The 19,682-nt window shown below is 42.7% G+C and overlaps 1 protein-coding gene across 1 annotated transcript in view; it reads left to right on the top strand.

Moving 5' to 3' along the window:
* Positions 1 to 19,682, top strand: part of LOC122540857 (cell migration inducing hyaluronidase 1) — a 289,057-nt gene that overhangs the window by 244,848 nt on the left and 24,527 nt on the right. Inside the window, exons 16-20 of the mRNA XM_043677069.1 lie at positions 11,645 to 11,770; positions 11,906 to 12,034; positions 13,455 to 13,540; positions 13,738 to 13,869; positions 18,635 to 18,670. Of these exons, the coding sequence (XP_043533004.1) occupies positions 11,645 to 11,770; positions 11,906 to 12,034; positions 13,455 to 13,540; positions 13,738 to 13,869; positions 18,635 to 18,670 (509 nt within the window). The remainder of the gene's footprint in view (positions 1 to 11,644; positions 11,771 to 11,905; positions 12,035 to 13,454; positions 13,541 to 13,737; positions 13,870 to 18,634; positions 18,671 to 19,682) is intronic.

The following is a 19,682-nucleotide window of genomic DNA, read 5'->3' as shown; positions in this document are numbered from 1 at the left end:
CCCCACCCTCCTCTAGCTTATCTCTCCACGCTTCAGGCTCACTGCCTTTATTCCTGATGAAGGGCTTTTGCCCGAAACGTCGATTTCGAAGCTCCTTGAATGCTGCCTGAACTGCTGTGCTCTTCCAACACCACTAATCTATGCTAAATTGCCCCCAGTGTTCAGGGATGTGTAGGTTAGTTGCATCATTTGGGAAATGTTAAGTAATAGGCTAGGGGAATGGATCTGGGTGGGTTACTCTTTGGAGAGTCAGTGTGGACGTTGGGCCAATGGCCCATTTCCACACTGTAGGGATTCTATGAATCGGGTTGACAGCTGGAAAGATGGGTTGATCAGAGGAATGGAAGGGAGTCAGGGGATGGGAGGGAGAGTTGTTTGAAATTGGAGAATTCAATGTTTGGTCCTCTGGGCTGTAGGCTGCCCAGGCAGAAGATGAGGTGTTGTTCCTCCAATTTGCCATGTGGTTCACTGTGGCAACAGAGGAGGCCAGGGATGGTCATGTCGGAAAGGGATTGGGAAGGGTAATTAAAATGGGTGGTGACCAGGAGATCAGGTTCATCCCTGTGGGCCCGGCTGAGATACTTGGTGAAATGTGCCCTGAGTTTGCGTTTGGTCTCCCCAACGTATAGAAGACCACTTCAGCAGCACCAGATACAGTAAACTAGGTTAGAGGAGAGGCAGGTGAACTTCTGTCTCACCTGGAAGGACTGTTTGGGACCCTGGATGGAGGTGAGGAGGGTGGTGTACTGGCAGGATTTGCATCTTTTACAGTTGCAGGGGAAGGTACTTGGGGGTTGGTGGGGAGATTGGTCTTTGTTCCTCCAATTCACTGCTGCAACCATTCCCTGCACCAACAATTCCTTGTTGTTATCTCTCCTTGTAAATATGCGATGCAGAAATTCCCTCCAATTAATTATTGGGAAAACTGAAACTTAATTTTGGTCCCTACTCCAAAATCCATTCCCAGTTACTGATTTGCTCCCCTCCCTGGCAACAGCCTGAGCCTTTTGGCAGCTTTGGTGGTGACCCCAAGAGGATAGTGTCATACCGCGTGGAAATAGATCCTTTGGTCCAACCAGTCCATGCCAACCATAATCCCAAACTAAACCAGTCCCACCTTCCTGCTGACATCAGTAAGATACCCAATGTCTACCTCAATATCATCAACCACTTTCATCCCTTCCTTAGTTCATTTACTGCTGAAACCTTCATTCATGTATCTTCTTTTTACCTCTAGACTTGACTATTCCAACTCAAAATTGGTCCTTCATATTTCACCTTCTAAATTTGAGATCATCCGAAACGCTGCAGCCTTTCACTTAACTCTCACTAAGTTCTTTTATCATCCATGTGCTCGTTGACCTAAATTGGCTCCTGTCAAGCAATGCCTTGATTTTAAAATTCTGGTCACTTGTTTGCAAGTTCCTCAATGCTGTTGCCCCTGCTTCATTCTGTAATCTACTCCAGAACCCCACAACACTTCAATGTATCTGTTGAGATCTAAAGGTCAAACTCTCTGCCTCACTTTTGGCCAATACCAGGTCCCTAAAGCCTACTCCTTTGGCCATGCTTTTGACCAGCTGATTAACCATCTCCTCTCAGTATCATACTTTGATTTATTGTCATGATTTGCAGATGCCGGTGTTGGACTGGGGTGTGCAAAGGTAAAAAATAACACAACACCAGGTTATAGTCCAACAGGTTTAATTGGAAGCACTAGCTTTCGGAGCAACGCTCCTTCATCAGGTGATAGTGAAGGGCTCAATCCTAATACACAGAATTTATAGCAAAGATTTACAGTGTGATGTAACTGAAATTATACATTGAAAAATTGATTGTCTGTTAAGCCTTTCATCTGTTAAAATACAGTGATAGTTTCACTGCTTTCATGTGTTAATCACAAAACCTTTTTTTTTAAAAAGTTGCATTCTTGGGTTAGCTGTTAACAATGGTGATAGCTAGACAATATGTTGGTGGTATGACACTATGTATGATTTATAGTGGTAGTGTAAAGGGCCTTGGCCTGTTATATTGCATTAAAAGCACTGTATTGACATATTGCTGCTGATGTGTTCACCTCCATCTATTTCAAGTACCAGTTTAGCTTGCTGTAAATACTAACGAAGATATTTGAACAACAGGTGAATTTTTGCTTTCTCTTTTAAAGGCTAGCAATTGAAACGTGATTGCTTTCAAAAGGACTAGGAACGTGGGATATGAACATTGCTAATAAATGCAAGTATTTCTTATCTCTAGATGTCCTGCAGGCATTGAGTCAACCACACTCTAAGAGAACTGAAGCATATATGAATTAGACCTGTTCGAGGTGGTGGGTTCCTCTGATATAACCAACTTCAGATCGGTGTACACAAGTCAAATTCATAACTTGCTGTATTGCAAGTTTGAATCCTGACTAATGCTATACTTGTCCTGTTGAAACTTTATTGCTGGAACAGCACAGCAGGTCAGGCAGCATCCAGGGTACAGGAGATTCGACGTTTCGGGCACAGGCCCTTCTTCAGGAATGAGCAGAGAGTGTTCAGCAGGAGAAGATAAAAGGTAGGGAGGAGGGACTTGGAGGAGGGGCGTTGGAAATGTGATAGGTGGAAAGAGGTCAAGGTGAGGGTGATAGGTCGGAGTAGGATGGAGGCGGGGAGGTCAAGAAGAAGACTGCAGGTCAGGAGGGCGGTGCCGGGCTGGAGGGATCCGGCTGAGACAAGGTGGGGGGAGGGGGGATGAAGAAACTGGTGAAGTGCAAGTTCATCCCCTGCGGTTGGAGGGTTCCCAGTCGGAAGATAAGACGTTCCTCCTCCGACCGTCGGGTTGTTGTGGTTTGGCGGTGGATGAGTCCAATGACCTGCATATCCTCGGTGGAGTGGGAGGGGGAGTTGAAATGCTGTGCCACAGGTTGGTTGGGTTGGTTCGTCCGGGTGGCCCAGAGGTGCTCTCTGAATCGCTCCGCAAGTAGGCGGCCTGTCTCCCCAATATAGAGGAGGCCACACCGGCTGCAGCGGATGCAGTAGATGATGTGGGTGGAGGTGCAGGTGAATCTGTGGCGGATATGGGAGTTTCCTTTTGGGCCTTGGAGAGGAGTGAGGGGGGAGGTGTGGGCGCAAGTGTTGCACCTCCTGCGGTTGCAAGGGAAGGTGTCGGGAGTGGTGGTTGGGTCGGTGGGGGGTGTGGATCTGACAAGGGAGTCGCGGAGGGAGTGGTCTCTACGGAAAGCTGATAGGGGTGGGGAGGGAAATATATCCTTGGTGCTGGGGTCTGTTTGGAGGTGGCGGAAGTGACGGCGGATGATGCGCTGTACATGGAGATTGGTGGGGTGGTAGGTGAGGACCAGTGGGGTTCTGTCCTGGTGGCGGTTGGAGGGGCGGGGCTCAAGGGCGGAGGAGCGGGAAGTGGAGGAGATGCGGTGGAGGGCACCGTCGACCATGTCGGGGGGGAAATTGCGGTCCTTGAAGAAGGTGGCCATCTGTGTTGTACGTATTTTGAACTGGTCCTCCTGGGAGCAGATGCGGCGGAGACGAAGGAATTTGGAGAATGGGATGGCGTTTTTACAGGGGGCAGGATGGGAGGAGGGGTAGTCCAGGTGGCTGTGGGAGTCGGTTGGTTTGTAGTAGATGTCCGTGTTGATTCGGTCGTCTGAGATAGAAACAGAAAGGTCTAGGGAGGGGAGGGAGGAGTCCGAGACTGTCCAGGTGAATTTGAGGTCGGGGTGGAAGGTGTTAGTGTAGTGGATGAACTGTTCAACCTCCTCGTGGGAGCACGAGGTAGCGCCGATACAGTCATCAATGTAGCGAAGGAAAAGATGGGGGGTGGGGCCAGTGTAGTTGCGGAAGATGGACTGTTCCACATATCCTACGAAGAGGCAGGCATAGCTGGGGCCCATGCGGGTGCCCATGGCTACTCCTTTTGTTTGGAGAAAGTGGGAGGATTGGAAAGTACTTGTCCTGTGCCATACCAACACTATGAATGATCCACAGTTAGCGTCCTGGTTGCAGTTATAGCTGTCTCATTGCAGAAAACATTGTAAACCAACATAGATTCATGAGGAAGTTGTAAAGAATGGAAAGCAAAGACAGAGTTAAGCCTGTGGAACCACTTCTAAGGCAGCACAGGAGATTTTATGAATGTTTTTAAAATTATGAAGATACTTGGTGGAAGGAATAAGGAAATATATTTACTATTTTTAGACCCAATCCTCTACCCTATTACTCTACATTTTCCCTGACTAATGCACCTAATCTGCATATCCCTGAACACTACGGGCAATTTAGCATGGGCAATTCACCGAACCTGCACATTTTTGGATTGTGCGAAGAAACTGGAGCATCCGGAGGAAACTCACCCAGACACGAGGAGAATGTACGAACTCCACACAGACGGTCGCCTGACTCTTCGGAGGGTTCGTGTGGACTTGTTGGGCCAAATGGCCTGTTTCCACACTTAGGGATTCTATGATTCTATGATTCTTGGAGGATTCATGGCAGCATTTGGATTCAATTTAAAATTAGAATTATGTTCATTGTAACATGTACAGGAGTACAGTGGAAAGTTTATAATGTTACCTTACATGGCGCCATCTTAGGTAGGTACAAATCTTAGATACAAAATAGAGAAATAAAAACATTGTTACATTATCTTACAGTTATTCATAGTATCAGTTAGAAAAATAAGAAATTAAGTTTAAAAAGTTAAACATTACAATTATCACTAAGAATTGAGAGAGAAGGTAACAATGAGTTATTGGTGTAGGGAATTGTTGAAGTCATTGAGTAATTGAGGAATACTTGAGGAATATTGAGAGGCTTGGATAGAGTGGACATGGAGGAGATATTTCCAGTAGTAGAGAGACAGGACTCAAGGGCATAGCCTCAGAGTGAAGGGATGACCCTTTAGAACTGCAATGAGGAGGAATTTCTTCAGCCAGAGGGTGGTGACTCTGTGGAACTCATTGCTGCCAAGGGCTGTGCAGGCCAAGTCAATGAGTGTATTCAAGACAGAGATAGATAGGTTCTTGATTGGTAAAGGGATCAGGAGTCACAGGGAAAAAGCAGACGAATGGGGTTGAGAAACGTATGATTGAATAGTGGAGCAGACTCAATGGGCTGAATGGCCTATTTCTGCTTCTACATCTTATGGTCTTGTGGAATAGACTATTGCACCTTTGAAGGACTAGTTGGGGAAATGGCTGTCGGGCGATAGCAGGATCAGTTTTGGCTTGGTCTGGTAAAGAACCAGCATGGTCACAATTGGCTGAATGGCCTCCCACTGCGTTGTGAATTCCTGTGGCTGTATCCCACATGTAAGCAATCTGGATCCCAGCAGATGGTTCTGAAAGATTTCTCCAAACACAACCATTGCCAAAGATTATTTCAACATATTAGCCAACAAGTTACGATGCACAGCTAAAGTTCATTAACAAGGCCATGCCTCCTTTTTACATGGAGAAACCTAACATTTTTGCTAGTACAGATGGATTGGGCAAAGACATTGAAGTCAAGTGGAATAATCAATTAGAAACTTTCATTCCATTTGTGACCATGAATCTGTTTGTCCAAATGGTACTGTCCAGGACAGCAGGAATATTGAGGCCATGGGGAAATAATTCAAGGGAAAAATCACCAACTGGGCCAGTGTCACATAGATGTTTGCTGAGGTTCAACAAGGCGTGCCATTATTATAAAGAAGTAAACAATTGATGAAATATTTCAGTTTGATGCCATACAAAGAAACTGGAAAGAAAAATTTGCATTTCCTGATCTCAAAACATCTCCTTGTGATTTACAACCAGCTAAATCATTTTCAGAGTAAAGTTGCCCTTCTCGTGGGAGTGAAATGATAGTCAGTTTGTACCTAGCAAGCTCTAACAAGCAGCAATGGAATAATATCTGACTCAACCTTGTGCTCTAGTTTGCAGAGAGTGAACTTGAGCTTCTTACAATGCCAGTAGGTTATATTTGTAATTGAATACAAAGCAGCCATCAATTCACCAAGGCACTGCAACCTCAGGATTCAGAAGTGAGAGCAGAACCTAAGCTGTCACCTGAAGGCTGGTGTATCTAAAATACCAAAGTGACTCTTCAACCAATTTCCAGTTGCTGTTACTACAAGTCAATTTGAGTAAAGTCTTGATTCAATTACATAGAACACAGATAAGACCACACTTATTATCCCTACAGTGTGGAAGCAGGCCATTCAGCCTTCAAAGAGCATCCCATCCAGACCCACCCACATATCTTATCTCTGTAACCCTGCATTTTCCATGGCTAATCCACCTAGCCTGCATATCCGTGGGCACTACAGATGATTTAGCATGGCCAATGACATCTTTGGACAGTGGGATGAAACCGGAGCACCTAATTGAAACTCAATTGAGGAGAATGTGCAAACACCTACAGACAGTTGCCCAAGGCTGGAATTGAAACTGGATCCCTGGTGCTGTGAGGCAGCTGTGCTAACCACTGAGCCACCATGCTGCCTTTAAATGTTGTGGACTGTTGTGGGTAATTCTGGTCCCTTTGCTGAAGGAAAAATACAGTTGCCATAGACAGCATTGGGATAGACTGAGTAGACACAAAAAAAGGATGTTTCTCATGGTTGTGGGATCTAGAAGCAGCAGCACAGTCTCAGAATAAAGGGCAAGCCAGTTAGGACTGAGATGAGGAGGAATGCCTTCATTCAGAGTGGTGAAGCTTTGGAATTCTCCACCTGAGAGGGATGTGAAAACCTAGGCTTAATCAAGTCCAGTGACAAAAACAAACTGCAGATGCTGGAATCCAAAGTAGGATGCTGGAAGAACACAACAAGCCAGGCAACATCAGGAGGTGGAGAAGTCGACTTTTCAGGTATTAACCCTTCTTCAGGATCTGCAAAAGGGTTACACTCAATGTTGACTTCTGCACCTTCTGATGCTGCCTGGCTTGCTGTGTTCTTCCAAACTCCTGCCTATCTCCTTTTAATCAAGTCCAGGACATATATTAATAGAGTTGTAACTACAAATGATTTCAAGGGATATGGCGTTGTGGTAAATATCAACCATGAATAGCAGTCAGGCTCAAGGGGCTGTCTCACTTCTGCTCCTACCTTCCCGGAGACTTGGAACCTGCTGAAATTGGTATTTGGTTGACATTTTGTGCCAGCAAGTTTTAACACAAAAGAATGGAAAGATTATTTTGCTTTCTGCACTCTTATGGGATGAAAGCTGGCACAGTTTTACCTCTACATTAGCAGCAGGGTGAGATATATTTTGAACACTGTGATATACCATTTGTTTGTTACTAATGTTAACTGACTTGTGGAAATTGTTCTGTTTCTCATTGTCTTAAATCCCATTTTTCCTGGTGTTCAGATCACATGAACTGCACAGTATAATCTTTTGAAAGAAAGATTAAGATGACAGAAAAAGATTAAAAGGACAGCCACAACGGCTTAATGAAATGCCACCGAAAGCTGTTAACTCCCATTGTAAACCTATTTTCTGGTTATCAAATGCCAGGAATCAAACTTTTATTATTTGTTACTAACTATAACACTATAACACTTTTATGAAGCTCAATAAAGAGAAGATTGTGTTTCTGATTGAAACCCTGCTTTCTATTATTTAAAAGCATTTTTGCTGAAAATCGAAACCACAACAGCTTATGACAGACTCTGATTTTATTTTGACTGATATAGTTGGAGATGAGATGATTCAGAATAGTTCATTTAGATTACATTAACTGACCTAAGGATGCGTTTTATTTTTAGTTATGTTGCATAGGAATCTGTTGCAAAATTTGAGGAAAATCCTGATAATTGAGACGTTCTCAGGCGTTCCTTTTATTTTTGTTTTGGCTTCATTCTCCCCTCTATATGAAACGATTGTGGGAGGAAATGCCACTTTGGAGATCGGAACCCATAATCCAGGCTGTGGTTTCACTGCTGTACTGATGGAATGACATTGGTCCTGATTTTCACAAATGTAATGAAAAAGGTGATGGTGGTACAACATGTGTAGGCTAGAGTTAGCAGTAAATTGGTATAGTCACTATAGGGGCCTGGGAATGATTAGTGGGCATGTGTTAGCCTTTGTATCAAGATGGCATAAGCCAATGATGAACCATGTGGATGAGCATGGGGTGGTATGTATTGACATGAGTTAGGCAGCACTGGCTCAGAGGTTAGCACCAGTGACCCAGGTTTGATTTCGCCGTCTGACGACTGTGTGGAGTTTGCATATTCTCCCATGTCTGTGTGGGTGTCCTCTGTGTGCTCCAGTTTCCTCCTACCATCCAAAGATGTTTAGGTTAGGGAGATTGGCCATGGGAAATTGCCCATAGTGTCAAGGGGTGTGTAGGTTAGATGGATTGAGCGATGGGAAATGCAGGGTTACAAGGTTAGGGTGGGTCTGAGTGGGATGCTCTTCAGAGGGTCAGTATAGACACGATAGGCCAAATGGCCTGTTTCCACATTGTAAGGACTCTGTGATTCTATGAGTGCTGAAAGGAACCATGGGAATATGTGAGGGAGAATTGTTTGGTATGAAAGGAATTAAGGCTGTACAGGTTGATATGGGGCATGGAATGTAATCAGATGGCATAGATGGAGGATTGGGAATTGTAGGGCTGGGAGGAAGTGTGAGGGTTGAGGGATAGAGGGCCTAATATTCAAATAAATTACCAGAGAAGAATCCGAGAGCACCAAGGTGGTCCCTGTAACCATCCTTCCCGTCACATGACAACCTTTGTGGCCACTCTGAACTGTTCCGAGGGTTGGTGTTGTGGTTGAGGTGGGGGAGGGGAGGGGGAGGTGGATGGGGATTTGATTACATCCTACACTCACCTTCACCCCCTTCCTTTCCCTAGAAGATCCTACTATTCTGGATCCTTTCTCACAAGGAGGGTGCCGCAGGTTAGGACAATTCCATGTCAGGGCACCTGTGTTAATGATGCCAATCTGGGCTACACTGTCAGAGGCGTCGCCTTTCTGTTGAGACTTCATAGTAGGGCCCCATTGACTCTTGGGCGGACGTGACATATCCCATGGCAATAATATGAAGAAGAGCAGAGAAATCCGGGGATCACATCAAACTCCCATTACATTTAAAGTAGCAGTGCTTCAGTGCTTTATGCAATCGAACAATTTATCAGAGACAACCTTGGGAGTATATGTTAATTATCAATTGGCAAGAATTCTGTGTTCTTGTTGAAAATGTAGGAAATAGTGAGGAATCATGTTGGGTATAAGTCTGAAAGAGTTAATACTTGATTGACTGCAGTAAACACCACCCACTGTGATAATGTTATGGGAACATGGTCGTTATACTGAAGGAGCGTGTAGGAGACAGATGTGTTGCTGGTGTGCTGCTAATAGTCTGTAACGTCGATCATATTCATATAATCTGTAAATAGTTGCAGTTGTGCAATGAATTACATATTACTGATCAACTAATCTGGTTAGTGCAGAAAAGTGGTTAGCTTCATTCATATGATACCACTTTGGCCTTCAAGGAACACACATACACAGCAGCTACATGCACAGCAGTTACATGCACAGCAGTTACAGGTTTCGGGATGTCCCAGCAACACTGGGGACATGAAGAAACACAAGGCAAATGAAGTTTAGCAATAACTGCTACTACCACTGATTTTATACAGCACCCTTAGTGTTAATGTGATGCATTGAGATGCCTTCCAGGAAAATTATAAAACAACAATTGACTCAGAGACGCACACAGAGCTCCATCAGATTGGATGACAAATACCTTGCTCAAAGGGGTAGGAATTAACTATCAGTGCCATAAATGATTATGGCGGCAGGGTGGCTATAAGGCATTGAAGTGTTCAATCAGACATGATCAAATTGAATGACCTACTCTTGCACCTATGTTAAAGAGTCTCTTAAAGCGGAAAGATGAGATAGCGAGGGAAAGAGTTGTAAGAAGTAAATTCTGGAGTATTCGGCCCAGGCCCTTGTAGACAAAGCCACTACTGGGATGTGATTAAAATCAGGGCTGCCTGAGAGATCGAATCAGAGTGATGGATATTTACAGGAAGGTTTGCAGTGATGCATTTTGGAAGGAAGACAGTACAGCAAAATTGCTAATAACTTAAAAAGTGGATGCAGGAGCAGGAAGATCCGGAGATTTATATCTTATTGAAAAAGATGCAGGAAGAGTCAAAGCATGATGTTAGACTTGAAGTGTGTTGAAGCAAGGACTTCTATTATAAGAGTTGCTGAGCTACGTGCAACCTTGGCACATGGGATTAGTATATCGAGGTGATGAGGGAGAGCTGTCTCAAACATGGGCTGGAATGGGAAACAAACATTTCTGGTTTCAATATATTCAGGAGGGACAGGGAATGAAAGAGAAAAGGGTGGAAAAAGTGATGGCATCATTAATTGAGTGCAAGACCAAGGGAACACTGGAATATTCAATGACTGAACTGATTTGGTTAGAATTAAGGAGCAGAAAAGTAGCTGGTACATTGATGAATGTTTATTATAAACCCAACGATAGCAAGAATTAGGTAGAAGTACAAATCTGCGGGCAGATTCCAGAGAAATATAAAAATAATTGACTAGCAATAGGACTACGCCAACAGAAACTGGGTGGAACAGAATAAGGACAAGGCAGAGAGAAGATTCCTGTCATGTGCACTTCCTTAATCAGGAGGTTCCTAACCCAAGGAATAAGAAAACTGCACGGGATGGCCTGCCTGCCGCACTTTAGGAACAATGTAAAAACCTTGAAGAGGAAGTTGGCCAAATGGAGGCAAAAGACTTTTGGCAAGTGGAGCGACTGGAGAAGTGACATTGGAACAGAGAAGTTTCAAGAGACAACTTCGAGGAGAAAGTGAGGTCTGCAGATGCTGGAGATCAAAGACATTGGAACAGAGAAGCTTCAAGAGACAACTGTCAACGTATTCAGAATCCTAAGCACTTTGATCAAGTTTGTAAAGGGAAATTCTCCGATAAATGGTTGGCTGAACAGAGGTCATTGACTTAATATAATTGACAAAGAGCTACAGGGGCACTGAGGATTGTCAAGACCTAAGAAGCGTGGCTCACAAGGTTGGTGAGGAAGCAGATTCCATTCCAACGATCAAGACGCAATTGGGTATCTACTTGAAGAAGATTAAAGGTGTTTTGGGAAAGTGTTGTTACATTGAACTAAATTAAACATCCAGTTCAAAATGTCAGTAAAGGTACAGAGAGCTGGATAGACTTATTTCTTGCTGCGTGATTCAGTGTTTGGTATCTATATCTGTGAAGTCATTAAACAAGAAACCATTTCACTCTAAGCCATGTGGACTGAGCTGCAGGTAATGTTTAATACAGTGCTCTCGATCACAATCTGTACTCCTTTGTTTTCTTGTAATCAGAGCTCAAAGTAACCCTTTGGAAATGTTGTGTGAAACCTGGTGTAATGTTAGATTGTGAACAGTTTAACAGGTAACCACTTTTGAAATGTGTCAAAGTCAAGGTGCAGGAAGAGTAAACAAATGAAAACCTTTACTATGAAATGCTTTGTCTTTTATAAAAGACCAGATCCAGAATGCTAAAACAATAAACATCTTACCACCTTAATATGTAACTTCCCACATATAAATCTTTAAGAAAACTAACAAGTACAGTATACACAGAGTTTTGGTTTTAACTTGAATTGGACACATTTGTCCACCTCCAGAGTAAATCTTTGCTGTTTTATTACAGTGCAGTCTCTACATTTTGGATTGCAAATCCCAACAATAATCTCATCAACTGCTCGGCTGCAGGCTCTGAGGTAGGTCCTCTCCTGTCTCATATGTTAGTATTTACTGTGAGGTTAGAGTCACGTGCTAGCTATTTATTCCGTATTTAAACTGCAGAACAGCACCTTTTGGAAATTCAAATATTTATCTGCATGTTTACATCGCAGGAAACTGGATTTTGGTTTATTTTCCACCACGTGCCCACAGGGCCTTCAGAAGGAATGTATTCCCCCGGTTATTCTGAACATGTGCCATTGGGAAAGTTCACCAATAACAGGGCTCATTCCAACTATAGGGTAAGTCTGCACGCAATTGCTGTAATACTGGAGAGAGCTATACTGAAGGAATGAAATAAACATCTTTATAGTCATTCAGCTGGTATTTGTTGAAAAATATGGGTCGCTGTGAATATTTACGAGCACATTCCCAACCGCTGTGAATTCTGCTGATGTAGAAACATGCGTGGAAAATAAGACAATTTCGTCTGTAATCTCCCTCCCCAATGTTTTTTGATTAAATTAGATTCTATTAAATTAGATAGTATGAAAACAGGCCCTTCAGCCCAACAAGTCCACACTGCCCCTCCACGGAGTAACCCACTCAGACCCATTCCCCTCCCCTATAATTACCCCTGACTAATGCACCTAACACTATGGGCAATTTAGCATGGCCAATTCACCTGACTTGCACATCTTTGGATTGTGGGAGGAAACCGGAGCACCCGGAGGAAACCCACGCAGACACAGGGCGAACGTGTAAACTCCACACAGACAGTTGCCTGAGGCAGGAATCAAACCTGGGACCCTGGTGCTGTGAGGCAGTAGTGCGAACCACTGAGCCACCGTGCCACCCCACATGTTCTGGCGGGTGCATCTAAACTGCATTGACAAACATCGACATGGACAGATTGGTGAAACAGTTAATCCAGTGATGGACAGGTACACACTTTCCTGTCCATTCAGCCTGTCTCACAAAATTGTGACCTTGCACATCTCTATATCAAAAACAAAGCTATCTCTTGAGAGAGGAGAAAAAAAACAGATTAAGAATCCCAGACAGATTTGCAGACTCAGGTGTGCAACATTTGAGCAAACTCTTTCTGAAATATTGGGGCAATTGGTATAGGGAGTCACTCTGGCTCTGATTTCTCAGCAGTGCCTATTGTTCACCACTTCCAATGCTTTCAGCACTCTCCTAGAGCTTGTGTTGAGTCATAGAGACATACAGCATGGAAACAGGCCCTTCGGCCCACCTTATCCATGCTGACTAGGTTTCCTATGCCAAATTAGGCAAATCAGATTATATGGTTTCAGGTAATATCCTCATTGCATTGTATCTGGTCATAATCAAACTAACATGTTGAGATTCCTTCAAATCGATTACTTTGGACCTTTTTGATTCAATGAAAAGGAAGTTTCATCGTAGAAAATTTCATGGTCCTTTGTGTCAGGTGTGGAATGGGTGTCTACCCTCAGTGGAGATGACCCTTACCAGCAGGTCTGAAACTGGGCTTCCAGCCTTGTTGCCATTGGCTGGTGAATTGCTGACTCCTTTCAGGTCCCCACTGATGCCATTTTAAACATAGTGAATTTCATGCTGTCTCAAATCCTGGATCTCGTTCAAAATTTGGAATCCTGGTCGCACCATTTTCGTTAACATTTTATATTATCTCAATATTGAAAGTGTGTTTCAAATCTTTTTCAATCTATGTTTCAGGCTGGTATGATGATTGATAATGGAGTGAAGACAACTGAAGCTAATGCAAAGGACAAGCGGCCATTCCTTTCACTGGTTGGTGCCAGGTCAGTTCAAGCAGACAGACTCAAATTTACAAGGGGCCTAATTAGAACTATCTGTGTTTCACAGACTTACTTTTAAAAGCATGAACTCAGTGACCATTCAGTAGAAGAACCTAACTTTCTCCTGTAAAGTATAGCATTGCAAATAAGTTCTTGTTTTCTTTGGACTATATAAAGGAACTGTGTGATTTCTTGCCTAGGTACAGTCCCCATAAAGGAGCTGATCCACACAAACCAAGGGAACCTGCTATAATCAAAAATTATATTGCATATAAAAACCAGGACCACGGTGCTTGGCTTCGTGGTGGAGATGTATGGTTGGAGAACTGCCAGTAAGTTCCAATTCTGTCCTTTAAAAATGTTACATCTATAAAAGATGAATTAAAGGCTGGAAACGTATATTAAATTGAAATGTACTGCATCAGCACTCCCTCTAGTATGCAGATACTTTAGTACTATTGTATTTAGCTCACCAGCCTGGAATCTCTTGATCCATTTCCAGGATACAACAACAATTTGCAATTACATTACTCCCTTTATGTAAATAAACTTCCCAAAGTGCTCCACAGCACAAATATTGAAATCAAACTGGAGGCCCAGTTTCAGGGTAAAGAACGAATTATTTAGGACTAAGATAAGCCTCACACAAAGGATTTTGAATGTTTGGAATTCTCCATCCCAGAGTGTTCCATTGTTGAGTATATTTAAAGCTGAGATGAGCATAATTTTGGTCTCTCTGGGATCAAAGGATATTGGGAGTGGGCTGTAAAGTGAAAGTTTTTTTTATTTATTCATGGGATATGAGTTTGAATTGGCCAAACTATCATCTGTTGCTTGTCCCTACTTGCCCTGTAGAAGGTGGCAGTGGTGCCTTTTTGAAATGTTGTAGTCCAAGTAGGGTAGGAACACCCCCAATGCTGTTAAGGAGGGAGTTTCAGGATTTTTATGCACTGACACTGAAAGAATGGTGATAAATTTCTAAATCATGATCGAGTGTGATTTGGAGGGAATTGCAGGTTCTGGTGTTCCTGTTGCCTTTATCCTTCTAGATGGTAGAGATTGAGGGTTTACTTTGGTGAGTTTTTGCCATGTATCGTGGGGGTGGTATGCACTATTGCCATTCCATGTTAGTACTGAAGGAAGTGAATGTTGGAGATGGTGGATGTGGTGCCAATCAATCTGGCTTCTTGAGTATTGGGGTTAGGGTATTGAACATATCCAGGCAAGTGGGGAGCATTCCATCACACACCTGATTTGTGCCCTGTACATGATGGAGCCTTAACACTTTAGGTAAAAAAACAAATAGCCAACGTCTTTTTCTTGGGGCAGGGGAGTCCAAAACTAGAGGGCATAGGTTAAAGGTGAGAGGGAAAAGATTTGAAAAGGTCAGTGGGTGGAGACTATATGGAACTATGTGTCAGAGAAAGTGGTGAAGGCTGGTACAATCACGACATTTAAAGGGCATGTGGATAGGTATATGAATAGGAAGGATTTAGAAGGATATGGACCAAATGCTGGCAAATGGGACTATGTAAGATTGAGGTTTCTAGTTGGCATGTACAAATTAGACTGAAGGCTTTCTGTGCTTTATGACTCTGTGACTATGACAGATCCTGGAGGGGTCACAAGGTGAGTTACCACAGGATTCCCTGCATCTGATTTGCTCTTGGATAATTATAGAGTCATAGAGATGTATAGCATGGAAACAGACCCTTTGATCCAACCCGTCCATGCCGACCAGATATCCCAACCCAATCTAATCCCAACGGCCAGAACCCGGCCCATATCCCTCCAAACCCTTCCTATTCATATACCCATCCAAATGCCTCTTAAATATTGCAATTGTACCAGCCTCCACCACTTCCTCTGGCAGCTCATTCCATACACATACCATCCTCTGCATGAAAAGTTGCCCCTTAGGTCTCTTTTATATCTTTCCCCTCTCACCCTAAACGTATGCCCCTCTAGTTCTGGACTCCTCGACTCCAGGGAAAAGACTTTGCCTATTTACCCTATCCTTGCCCCTCATCATTTTGTAAACCTCTATAAGGTCACCCCTCAGCCTCCGATGCTCCAGGGAAAACAGCCTCAGCCTGTTCAGCCTCTCCCTATAGCTCAAATCCTCCAATCCTGGCAACATCATTGTAAATCTTTTCTGAACCCTTTCAAATTTCACAACATCCTTCCGATAGGAAGGAGACCAGAATTGCACGCATTATTCCAATAGTGGCCTAACCAATGTCCTGTACAGCCACAACATGTTGGGACAGAAGGTGCACCATGATTGTATTGAATGACACAGCAAATTCAAAGAGTTGGATTGTTCCTGTTGCTTACGCTCTTATATCTCCACTTCAACTTGAGATGATTAGGACTGGCAGCCAAAAGGTTAATCAAAGAAGTAGATTTTGAAAAATGCCTTTACAGAGCTGAGTGTGACGGAGAAATTCAAAGATAAACTTAAGAGCTTAGGACAAGGCAGCTGAAGGCCCAGTGGATAATGAAGTTAGGTGAAGAAAATGGGCGATACACGTGAGCCTAGAACTGGAGGAGCACTGATACCTCTGAGGGTTGCAGGACCATAAGAGGTTACAAAATTTCAGAACAAATCCATGGACGAATTTGAATTCGAGGATGACAATATCAAAATCAAGATGCTGCTGGAACTGAAATCAATGCAGATCTTGGTGACTGGTGAAAGGGACTTGGATAAATTAGGATATGGCCAGTAGAGATTTAGATGACCTCATGTTTATGGAGGGAAGAAGATGGACAGATTGGAAACAGTCAAATTTAGAGCCAACAATGATAGAAAAGAGGGTTTCAGCAGCACATGGTTGTACTTAGTAGATATTTTTGCATGCATAGAGATGTTTGGGTTGGAAGTTCAGCTCAGGGTCAAGTAGGATCCCAAGAGTGTGAACACAGTGGCTATGGAGAGAGATGGAATTGATGGATAGGGCATGGTGTTTGTGGCAGAAGCCAAGCAATATTTAATTGAAGGATATTTCTCTTATCCAATACTAAATGTTGGAACAGTAGGGTAACTGTACAATAGTGAAGGGTGTTGTTTGCCAAGTAAGCTAAGTATTGTCTGTACATACATGTGAAACATAACAGGCACAGATGAACACCTTTGCTTGAGTACATGTACTTCACTAACACACTCACAGACTGACTGCAGTTATGTCAACACTGAGTTTTACTACAATCAGTCTTTGCCTCATTGCAAACAGCAAGGCTGGCAAATATTCCAGAATCCATTCTGAAGTCCAGAAAATATTGAATTGATATTCAGTACTCGACTGTGAAATCAGGAAACGCACTTTCTCTTGCCAAAAGGCTGTAGATTCTGGGCCTCTGGAAATCTTCAAGATCTTGTTGATGAATGTTTTGTTAGGTAGATCTGGCAAAGCAAATGGAGAAAGAGCTGGCAAATAGCTGTATGAATAGCAAAACAAGCTCAGATATTTGAATGACATTCTTACCCTTTATCATTCCATTTCCAACCAATGTAATTTAAGGAAGGAAGCTCCCTTACGTTTGGTTCCCCTTATGATGCCGTGAACAGTTGTTCACCTGCGATCTATGGCAAAATTGGCTTGTGCGACTGAATGGTCTATTATTTTGTCTTTTGGAATAAGGAAGAAACTGCACTGGGAACTTGTGAAAATTATTAAAATAAATCCATCTCCAAAAACCATTCATTCAATTGGACTGGACACCAGGACAAGCCTGATTGGCCATCCCTACTCACACAGGTCCTACAAAATTGGTGGTGGTCGTATTTTAACTATTCAGATGAGATTTCTGAATGTCTTGCTTAGAGAATTCTGAATGTCTTGCTTAGAGAATTCCAAATCTTTATCTTTTAGCTGTTTCAGATTTCTGAATCTCTGTGCCCCAGTCATGAAGTCTTGCCCACCCCTCTATCAAATTCCATTGTTTTCTGTCTCTTGTGATGACCTTTTACCATATCCCTGAGCACCAGGTTCTGCTCTGACATCTTTACAAACAATTCACTTAGTCCTTTTCTTCATTGACATTGTTGGGTAGATTTTGAAATTTAGTCAAATGCAAACTCTCGTGATGATAGGGATACCAACTCTATTTCCAGAGGTTGCATCACATGACTTTTCGTCTTTAATGCTTCTGTCACTGGTCACCTGATGTATCCATGCAAATGAGAAAGCAACAAGCTCTTTCTAAGACCATTGGATGATGCATGAAAGTCAAAGGGCCTTTCACCCATCTCCAGTATCAATATTATCTAATGAATATAAGTGTAGGGGTTCTGTAGTTTTTTTTGTGTGTTGCCAAAAGAAGCAAGAGGTTCTGTTTCTTGGATCCACTAAGGTAATTCAATGCTTTGTGCATTGCACAGACTTCACCCAACTCCAAGCAGGATTGAGAATCAGTGTTACATTATTAGTATTATTATTATTGAACTCAGACTTATATATTAATAGCTGACGTTTTGATGACCTGGTTGTGGGTTTTTTCCCAAATGGAATCGACTACATTGCCAGTTTTAATAGGAAATGGATAGCTACCATATCTGTTTTGAGGCCATTACTGGCCCATTATATCCAGACAAAGGGAGTGAAAGCCAGCTCTTAACAGTGACTGGTGTATCGATAATGCTTCCTTTAGTTTTGGCCTCAGATATTCAATCTCTCAGTTACAGAGTAGACCCATTTGCTATAAAATTCATGCAGAATCCATGCAATACATTGAAGAGTGCCAAAAACAGCAATATTAATTCACAATACCTTGAGAGATACATACAGAGAAAATGAGGGGGTAACTACCCTAATCGTGGAGTATAGGGAATTAGAAACACGTTTGTTTTGAATGGATTTATTTTGTCACGACACATAGGAATTGGTGATTTGTCGTCTGTTGTTTGTTTTTTCACAGAGATTAAGAAGATTGGACAGAATGAGTGCATTCAGCACACTTTGATGCTGTGAGCTGTGACTGAACTATTCCATTTAGGTCGCTGATGTTTGTTACATGTTGGTGCCTTGGGCCTGGAAAAGTTCAGCTTCAATTCTAGTCACACAATTATTAACTGTGTTTGTCCTTTTTCCTTAGATTTGCTGATAATGGCATTGGACTGACTCTTGCAAGGTAAGAGCTTGTAGTAATCAAAGCTATCTTATGACCAGACTCCAGGCAAGTTACCCAATTTGTTACGGTTCCACATGGGCTACCCCAACATGTTGAGCTCTTTGGCAAGGGACAAACTGGCTCTCTTTCTTTATTCTTGGCTGCAACAAAGTACAATTAACTAGATCCCTTCCCTAATGGATACCTTTCTCTCAGAGCCAAATGAGCTTCTGTTTTAAATGGAGCCAGTTTATCTAGGCGTTCTTGAATTAACAAAAAGAGGTAACTAAATGTGAAAAGAATTAGTAATACAGCTCATATGTACAGATTAGAAATAAGGAGAGAGTCCAAAATACTAAAAGCCTGAGAAAAAAACAGATACAGAGATCAGTCTCGGAGTTGTTCTCAAAAAGCAGATAGTAGAGTATTGTGACTACTACAGTAGAGGTTACTGACTTGTTGATGTTGGTGATTGAACAGATGAACAAAGAACAATACAGCACAGCAACAGGTCCTTTGGCCCCGCAAGCCTGATTTTTGAGATTCTTGATTTTGTAAGCTTAGTGACCTTCCTTTGTTCTGATTTCTTTTTCAACTGTTTTCCAGCTCTGTGTGAGTGAATCAGAGATAGTCTTACCTAACACAAGGCTAACTTGGAGACAGGTTATTTTTTTGGCCGTGACCTTCACAGTACCCTCATGATCAAACCTTACCTCTTGCATATGGGAGGCTTCAGTCCCATTTGTTCCTTTGTTGAAAATGACCATTTAAAAGCTGTCCTTGTGTATTTCTCAAGGGTAAAATAGACATGTTTGTACAAGGTGACTTCCTTCCAATAGGGGAGAGATCTACAGCCACTTTATTGTCTCTTCTTGGTGAGCTTGGAAGTTTCCCTGATAATTTCATAGAATCCCCGAATTATTACGGTGCAGAAGTAAAAGTCCCAACATAACTGAACTGACTCTATTACCTAATGCAGCACGCGATCAACCTGTTCAGGAACCTGTTACCTGCAAGAGATGTTCAACCTTCG

This window comes from Chiloscyllium plagiosum, chromosome 36 (genome assembly GCF_004010195.1).
Source record: "Chiloscyllium plagiosum isolate BGI_BamShark_2017 chromosome 36, ASM401019v2, whole genome shotgun sequence".
NCBI classification, from domain to species: domain Eukaryota; kingdom Metazoa; phylum Chordata; class Chondrichthyes; order Orectolobiformes; family Hemiscylliidae; genus Chiloscyllium; species Chiloscyllium plagiosum.
Note: the sequence above shows the minus strand (reverse complement) of the source record. Positions and strands in the feature narration are given on the sequence as shown.